The sequence below is a fragment of the Hermetia illucens genome, chromosome 5, assembly GCF_905115235.1.
Source record: "Hermetia illucens chromosome 5, iHerIll2.2.curated.20191125, whole genome shotgun sequence".
Taxonomy (NCBI): Eukaryota; Metazoa; Arthropoda; class Insecta; order Diptera; family Stratiomyidae; genus Hermetia; species Hermetia illucens.
Window position 1 is genome coordinate 94,105,240 of NC_051853.1, and position 9,597 is coordinate 94,114,836.

Below are 9,597 nucleotides of genomic sequence, written 5' to 3' on the forward strand. Positions count from 1 at the left end.
TCCTTAATGCAAAATTTAAAGCAATGTCTTCAAATGATTGGTGAGATGTCAACTAATATCCATAATTTCCATACATACATGCATATATACATATATTACATAAATTTCCAGATTTAAGAAAGAATTTCCATATCCAACAATACAATGATTAGGACCGCCTCATAAGCAAGTCTTACATATTACTTAAAGACTATCACGCAGAAGAACTTATTAATTTTATAAATTAAAAAGAGCAAAAAGTTAGGTAACATTAACTTTTTGTCAATTGTGGACTGCAAAAGTAATAAGGCGATAATCATGTCACGTTTCTTGATAACTCTTCATCAAATTAGTCAACCTGTAGTCAACCTTTCCGCTTAGTGAAGTTTAATCAAATCAATAAAAACTATCAATTTTATTAAGATTGTCAGCTTTTGTAAAAAGATTAGATAAATTTGTCTAGATACTCTGACTAGTAAAGTCAATTTAAACAAAAGAAGCAAGTTTGAGAATAGTCAAACATATGAAGTACACACCTGAATTCGGTGATTGATATATGTAGATTGAAAGTTTTAGATAAATTATAGTTTAAAAGCTAATTAATTTTCATACATTATTATCAGAAGCTGAACACTTCAGCTGTACAATGTTTAATTAAGAGGTTGAAATCTTCAAAAGACTAACCCCAGAGTTCACGATCCCTGAGAGTCCGGGTGTTTTGCTCACTAAAACCACCTCTCGCCAAGCTACGACTGAGATTTCCCCATTCCGCAACTTTCTTTGCACCCTGTGGTCAACCCCAGTACTTTTATTTGGCTTTGTTTTCATATGAACATACTTTCAAGCCTCTATGCAGATCTTCATTGCGAATGAACCATGCAGCGTGTTTCCAAGCACTTTCTTTTGGGATGTTTGAATGACGTTCAGGTTTGATTCTTTGGCACAGCTCCAGATTTGGATGCCGTACGTCCATATGGGCTTTAGGATCTACTTATAAATTAGAAGCTAGACGGTGAGCTGGGAATCCCTCCATCTTTTTAGGAATGTGTTTTTTCCAGCTGAGCTTAGCATCGAGGGTCATAACTAAATATTTGACCTCACTCACCTGTGGTACATTCTGTCCATTTATGACTTTAGCTGGATTTGTTGATTTCCTTTCATTTAATTTTATTTTCAATTTCTTGGTTCATTCTACAATATTGTCAATAGCTGTTTGTAACTTTATTTTTGCTTCTTCCGTAGTTTTACTCGTGTTAAGGATAGCAGGGGCGTTCGTAGCAAGGTATATCATTGGTATACAGAAGAAACAGTGTTGGGCCCAAGGCACTGCCTTGTGGTACACCTGCAATTTTTTTTAGTTCAGAGCAGGTTCCTTCATATTTCACTCCGAATAGTCGCTCTGATACATATGATTTTCGGATATCGAAAAATTCTTCTGGGAGGTCCCTATGCAAATGATACAACGGACTTTGTTGTCACACCTTATTAAACGCCTGGGCGACATCGAGAAAAATGGCTGAGCACACCTGGTTTTTTTCCATTGCTTTTTCTATCGGATTCGTGATTCTGCGCACCTGTTGAATTGTGGTATGCTTTTGGTGGAAACCGAATTTGATGAGGTATAAGGTTCCGATCCGCAGTGATTTGCTTCAGCCTCTTAAGGAGAAGTCTTTCAAATAGCATGGATTTAGTAGGGAGAAGCGATATTGTTCCCCTTCCCTAGTTTGGGGACCATTGTCGACGGTCATATTTCAATCTGGAAGCTGCATTAATTATTTGTAATAATTTAATTAGACCCTTTTCTGATAATTCTTTTAGTGCACTTGCTGTAATAAGTTCATAGCCTTTATTAGGAGACACATTTGTTTTAGTTTCTGTCCTCAGCTCATTTAGTTTTACACGGTTTATTGGGTAATGTTCCACTTTTCTGACAAAGGCTAAGCATGTAGATGCTTTTGTAGAGGCTACAAGGCACTTTCTAAATGCTTTGCAAAGAGATTAGGCTTCTCCTGTGCAGAACGCACCCATTTCCGGTTCTCCTGTTTGTCTGGGTCTTTCGCAGCCTTTCAAAAAGAGTAGCTTCCGTCTTTTTGAGATATATCTGCTGAAGTACTTGTTTTTTATACACTAATGATCAAAAAAAAGTGGCCACCTACCTGGTGTCGAAAGAGTGTCAAATATTGCCGCCGCATGTAATATTTCGGGGTTTTTCGTAATTTTGCAATGAAGCAGGTATAAAAAGGGACATCAGAACATCAAAGGACATCAGTTCTTAACAAACAGACGAAGTGCAAGGATACAAAATTTAGAAATAGTGAAAAATCATTCAAAGGTGAAAATAGTGCTTGAAATACATTTTTAATAATTTGTCGAATTAAAATGTCTCCAAAACAGCGGTAAGTAATTATTATCATTAACTTAGTAGAAAAGGATAGTAAGAAAAAACTCATCAAAAATTAGGCTTGCCTCAAGGACTTTTCACAAGGATAATCCTGGTAGAGTCCTGGAAGCAAGCGGAGAAATCAGTTTGAAGATTCATATATTTGAATTATTTTCAAAAAATCATTTTGTTTAAAAAGAAAATCCAAGAAAAGTGTATACATTTTTTCTACAGGCAATTAACGGAGGAAGAAAAAGGACGCATCGTAGGACTAAGCGAGTCTGGCAAATCACAACGCGAAATCGTGAGAATTTTTAAAAAATCGGATGTCGAAGTTTCGAGAAGCGGCGTGCAGCAAGTTTTGCGACGTAAACAAGCAAGCGGCAGTGTAGCACGTAAGAAAGGCTCCGGAAGACCACGAAAAATGAATAGCAGAGACACGAGAGTGTTGGAACAACACGCGCTGAGGAATCGGAAATCGTCGATCGCACAAATATCTAAAGATTTTGTGCCAGCCAGCGGAAACTTAGTAAGTCGCCACACGATTTCACGCCGTTTAAAAGATTTTGGCATTCGCAGTCGGTGCTGTCGAAAAGTTCCGGCTCTTAAACCGAGGCACAAAGCTGCAAGATTGGTTTGGGCCAAAGACCATCGAAACACCGACTGGACTAAAATCATTTGGTCGGACGAATCAAGATTTTGCCTTCGATCGGACAGGCCGCAACGCTGTCTCCGTAGGTCAGTGAGGATTGCATCCAGGAAACGCAGAAAGGCAACCCTGGAATAATGGTATGGGGCTGTTTTTCCTCAGAAACAGTAGGTGTACTGCACCGGGTACCAGTGAATACAAAAATCAGCTCAGCTGAATATAAAAATATTTTAGAAACATCACTGGTACCAAGTCTAGCGAGGTTCAGAACACCTCGCCTATTAACTTTCCAACAAGATAATGCACCATGCCATAACACAAGGCTCATAACCGATTGGTTGGCCCAAAAACATATAAGGACTCTTGATTGGCCTGCTCAAAGCCCTGATTTAAATCCCATCGAAAATATATGGGACCATATTGATCGTGAGATTCACGACAAGACAATTAACAACTTAAACGAGCTATGGGAAGCTGTTTTGGGTGCCTGGAATAGAATCTCCGAGGAGTATTTAGAAGTACTAATTAATTCTATGCCAAACAGAATTGATAATGTTATTAAAAATAAAGGAGGACATTCCTTTTATTAATAATAAAAAATTTGTTTTTTATTTATAAATAGCCTTTACACTTCCTACCATAGTATTTGTAAAACAGATATTTGAAATTGTTATCAATTGGGGAGAAACTAGGGTTCAAGTTTGGATTTTCGGAAAAAGTTTGGGTGGCCACTTTTTTTTGATCATTAGTGTATTTATTAATTAACGCTTTTAGCTTTTCATCATAAAGTTTAATGTTCTGTTCCTTCCCGTTGTGCGGTTTTTAGGCATAGCTTGCGAGCTCTATGTTCCTCTGCAATTAATTCGTTAATCTTAGCAGGACAGTCACTCCACGATGAGCAGGGCTGGTTTTCTAAGCCATCCCTTGTATCTTGATCGTTAGTAGATCGATTTTCTCCTCGAATTGATAAACAGTGTTGATTTCGTATTTTATGCAAATGTTTTCTTGGATGTACTTTTTGAATACTGCCCATTTTGTTTTTGTATTAATAAGTCTGGGAGGATAGTCCCTTTCCCTGACTTTTTTCCTGATCAGCGTTTTAACAGGCCAGTGATCGGGCAACATCTTCTTAACAACAAGTTTCGATCTTCGCTTTACCTGCTTTTCAACAATTTCATGTCGAGGGCATTCCGGAGAAACTAATAACCATCACCAGCGCAAAATATGACGTGCTACATCGAGATAAGTAAGTAAGGAATTTGAGGACCAAAGTTGAAACTTATCAGGGATACGGTCTTTTTATTGTTAGCGGAGCGGGCTACCTTATCCAGAGGATATGAAGGAGTTAAATGGACCATGACATCTCTCCTGAAATACGTTGACAGCATTGAGGTCATCTGTTTACCCACTCACTGGGTCATAGACCTTTGTCAAATGGCTTTAGATGTGAAAAAGGAGGTAGGAAGAGTTGGACTGAAGATAAACACCAACAAAACCTAAGTTCTCAGTCTGACAGGTCATTGCACCTTCCACGTGTGGATTAATTGGCAGAGCATCGAAGAGATCGATAAATTTGAAAACGAACCGAAAGATCTATCAAAATATCTACCAACTGGTTAAAATATCGGAAATCTATAAGTTTTCACTTAGCCAATGGAATACCTCTGAACGCGAAGCGTAAAATTGACCTAACCATCAAAAGTTTCATCAGCACCTTCTACCTGGCTGCATAAGTATCCACAAGACCAAACCAAAGGGTAGCCTACTGATATAACCCCTAAGCCCTTATTTTAAAAATAATCCACAAAAAACGAAATATGAGACGTGCATAGCAAACCAAAGTTAAGAGCCGAATTGTCAGACGCAACGAAAGGCCGACGATAAAAACCAGTAAAGTATGCAAAATTGCCTCTGAGGTTGAACTTTAACTATTGTGGAAAGCCGCTAAAAAGGCTAGTAGGCGAGCGATTAGAGTGTTCCTGCTATAAACTACCACAGGAATTGGGCTAAACGTAAGGAGCCAAAGTATTCGGGGCTCACTTGAAAGATGTGTTTCTACCAATCGATCTTCAAATGCCATTTGAGCTTGCCAGTTTCCACTTAGGACCACGCTAAACTACCTACAAACTTCCCAGAAAAATATTGAAAGCATTATGAAAGAAAGGCTCCAGGGTATGATTTCAGTTACTTCTTTCATGCTGAAACAACTACCAGTAGAAGCCATCAAATTATTGTTGGAAGGATTTAGTCGTAAAAATGGTTCCGAAACCTGAAAAGGATGCCATGCAACACGCAATTCAAATCGTACAGGCCTTCTTCACACAATATCGAAATACAATCGAAAAACTGCTACTGCAAAACTATTGCCAATCGTAGTAGACAGCAACCAATGGTTATTTCCATAATTTGTTAATATCGTAGTTAACGAAACATCGATTCCAGATTAAATATAAAGATATTTTAGAGTCTTTTATTGAAACACTTCAGCTTATAATGAACAACATCTTTATACTTTATTGTACCGTAATTATACTTTAGTTAATGCAATTCTTTTCTTTACGTTTTTCTCTGGTCGGCAGAGACTCTGTTGACAAACGGTCCTGACATTTGTCACCCCACTCTCATGTCAGCCCGTCAGCTGTTTCTGCGGCCATTGCGAACTCATATTGGCGCCTGGATTCGCGCCTCCGATGTGCCGCCACAATATTCTCAGTGAATAACATGAGACCAGAACTGCAGTTCTGTTAGGGAGTGTATTCAGTCCTGTATCTTATCTACACAGTCGATTTTCCTGTTAGCGGATTTATCACCACAATTACCTTTGCTGAAAACATCGCAATCTTAAGTTCACATGCAAACCCGAAATAAGCTTCTTTGCAACTCGACTGGCATCTAAGGGAATTAGAAAACTGGCGTCAAATGTGAAGGATGCAGGCTAATGAATCAAAGTGAGTGCAAGTAATCTTTACTTTGCGAAAAGGAAATTATCCTCAAGTGAACTTATTCAAAAATGGAATGATCGTCTCATGTAACACAGTCTCCGATTGAATCCGAATAAAACTGAGTTTTTGTCGACCGATCGCCATGAAGAAGGCACTATCGCTGTCAATGGTAGTGTCCTACCCAGGACTAAGAAGTCTAACTATCTTGGGTTAATGCTTTCAGCTAATGAGGAACTGCGTTATAAAATTGCTTTACGCATTAACACAACCTGGATAAAGTAGCGTTCCGCAACTGGTGTTCTTTGTGATCGACATATCAACGAACGTCGCAAATCTAAAATTTACCCCATATTCGTCCACCCTGTCCCCCTTTATAGTTCCGAGTGTTAGCCGACTATAAAAAACAATTAACGACGGTAATGGAGACCAAGATGTTGCGTTGGACTAGTGGCGTAACACATTTTAATCACATCCGAGATGAGGATATCCGCGATCGATATGCAGTTGCACCGATTGTGAACAAACTGAGAGAGAAGCGTCTTCGATGGTATGGGCACGTAATTCGCGCCAACGAGAATTCACTTACCAAAATTGGTTTCAGCATGGAAGTCGATGGTAAACGACCAAAAGGCAAGTTTAACTTCGGCAACGCATACCGACTATTCTCGTTACAAAGCTTGTATGAGTCTGAAAAGAACGAAGCAACATTCACCAACCTATGAAATAGTTACTGGGCCCGAAATGATCCTTAAACAAGTCGGAATACCTGAAGCTCGCGCTTCGGGTATAAAGGTTTTGTGTTCGTCTTATGTAAGAAATTTAAACGCACATTTCTCTATTCGTATATAGCTACAAATCCAACATAATCCTTTATATTTTTCCAAACTACGAGACATACGTACATATTACGCTCACCCTAAACAAACAAACTGCCTATTTCCGAATACTGTACACATATATGCACGTATATCAATTGATCGTACTCATATTTCCGATTTACTTCTTATATCTATCTGAATTAGGTACTACCCGCAAAGTTCATTAGCACGCATATACTGTATACCTACATACACACATGTCTGGTTGGAGTAATTGATATTCACATACAAATGATTAAAAAAAAAAAAACTAAAACAAAATAATTCTTTGCGACCCGATTCATAACAAAATATACTATTATTAACTTTATTTGTGCAGATATCGGAACCGGATATATTTTGAGGCCTAGATTTCGTAGAGATGCACCACTGTGATTTTTTTCAAATTTTTCGGTTGGATAGGTTCTGAAAACAAAATCTGTTACACTTTTTGGTTGTCATATTTTGAGCCCTCACTCCCCTATCTTTCACCCAATATCAAATATGGAAAAGTATAGTTTCGAAAAGTACTAATTGACACCTTTCATTTGATACCCCACATGGCTACATTCTGACCTTTCCACCTTCCAATGTATAAAAAAAAACACACACACAAAACCTTAAAACGTGCTACACTGGCGACTTATTTAATTTCTGTTGTTCCTAACAAGTCGCAATATAATTCCTGATCAGTTTTCAAAGGAAAAAAATATTATTCTGCGGTCTTACTAGAAATTGTCCTACTTATCAAAACAGGTATCTCTAAGGTAGCATACTAAGGCCATTATTTTATCTGATATATGTTTCCGATCTGCCAGTTGACAATAATCTACTTAATAATCTACTTATATCTACGTTCGCGGGGGACACATTGATCCTTAGCTCTCAACAGAAACTTAAGGATGCCTCCAAATGGCTGAAATTTTATTTGAAAAAACTTGAACAGTGGCCAATGACATGAAGAATTCGAACAGACGAGAGCAAAAGCTGTCATGTTAGGTTTCCTCTGCAAGCCCATTTCGTTAAATGGAATAAATATTCCACAAAGTGACAATGTCAGATGTCTTGGCTTCCATTTCGATCGACGTCTTACTTCCAGAAGACATTTCTGAGCAAAACGAATACAAGTGAAACTAAAAGAATCTACTGAATAACCAACCGAGATTCCAGTTTTTCACTAGACAACAAGTATCACTAGGCAACAAGTTTAAGTCTTAATGAAACCTATCTGGACGTACGGAATTCAGTTATGGGGTGCAATAAAAATGTCCGGCATCAAACGGCCCAAAACAAACCCAGTCGAAGATCCTTCAATTAATATCAAATACTGATGGGTTATAACCAAATCTAAATACTCCTCTCGGAATAATAAATACCGAGAAAAACTGACAAAGACGTTGCATTGGACTAGTGGCGTTACACGTTTTGATCACATCCGAGATAAGGATAACCGCGATAGATATGGGGTTGTACCGATCGTGGAAAAACTACGAGAGAGGCGTCTTCGACGGTATGGCCACGTAATTGGCGCTAACGAGAATTTATTTGCCGAGATTGGTCTGAACATCGAAGTCGATGGTAAACGACCAAAAGAAGGGCCGAAACAATGGTAGCTTGATACGCTCGATGGGGATTTAAAAGCCTCGCGGAACCAAATGGCGAAACCGATCACGACAAGCCGACCCCGTTTGTGAACGGGACAAAGACTGAAGAAAGGATTCGATATCAACTTACAAGGCTAAGGTGTAAATCTTTTTTAGCGAAGTGTCCTGCTCGATTTATTAAAAAATATGCCCCTTATCAGAAAGAGCAGGATGTGTTTTCACCAGAGTGGGGCGCTCCCACATAATTTCAGGGATGTTCCTTCCTTTTCTAACTACAAATAATGCAAATCGGTGAGCCCAGGGGACTCAAAATTAACTAAAAAGGTACTACATTAGCTCTAGGTGTTCCAAAAGCTTCACGCAGTCGAAAACTGTCCATTCGCTTCATTTTTTTACTACTTAACACTGCGTAACTGCTTCTGAAACTGATAATACACTGCCAGACAAAGCATGTCTCGACCAGGCCTCTTAATCCTAGAGAGAGGACTTTTAGGCCCTACCGTCAGGATTGGCAACTTTGAGTTTAACATTTTTTCATAGATGGCGGGCAAACTTATCGTTTGCCAACAACTGCTTCCCTCACGTCTTAGTTTTCATGGGCAAAGATATCATTGCAATTTTTTTTCCTTCTTTAATATCGTTTTACTTGAATACATTTTACCAATAATACTTCATCTTGGTTTCTGCATTTTTTCTTAGTTGAGTTAATCAAAAAGTTCTTAAAATATCTTTTCTTACGCACAAGAAAATATTTCTGGGATCATACAAAGCAAAATATCATTGCATAATTAAAATTGTATAAACATTGCTTCAGCTTGGCCCGATTGGAAATGTGATTGTACATGTCCTAGGCTAATATGAAATTACTTGAAAACGAAATAAGAACCATAATTGAAGCTGCTATTCTTATCACATTCACTAAAACGGGGAAAAATACTATAAAAAAAGTTGTTTTTGACCTTAATAAATTGCTACTTATAGTGGGGACAATATAACATACATGATAAAGCACATTACAATCCATTAATGGAAGTCACGCACTACTGCTTGTTAGTCACGTTTTGTTGATAATAATCCGCTAATTCATTTAGTCCCGCTTACTTCAATGGGTTTTCCAAAAACTTGTAGTTTTAATGAATGGAATCTAAATTTAATTTAATTATTGAACTAATAAATATCGCCAATA

The 9,597-nt window shown here is 38.1% G+C and overlaps 1 protein-coding gene across 1 annotated transcript; it reads left to right on the forward strand.

Annotated features, from left to right (window-relative positions):
• Positions 1 to 2,344: 2,344 nt before the first annotated feature.
• LOC119658160 lies at positions 2,345 to 9,267 on the forward strand. The gene is made up of 3 exons (XM_038065428.1): positions 2,345 to 2,375; positions 2,594 to 2,888; positions 9,226 to 9,267. The coding sequence occupies exons 1-3, from the start codon at positions 2,359 to 2,361 to the stop codon at positions 9,265 to 9,267; spliced, it is 354 nt and encodes a 117-aa protein (XP_037921356.1). The 5' UTR covers positions 2,345 to 2,358.
• The last annotated feature ends 330 nt before the right edge of the window (positions 9,268 to 9,597 follow it).

What these genes read in the sequence shown, in the direction of transcription:
- LOC119658160 (XM_038065428.1), top strand. An exon ending in TGCCAGCCAGCGGAAACTTA is followed by an intron (nt 2,889 to 9,225) that starts GTAAGTCGCCAC and finishes ACATTGCTTCAG; the next exon opens with CTTGGCCCGATTGGAAATGT.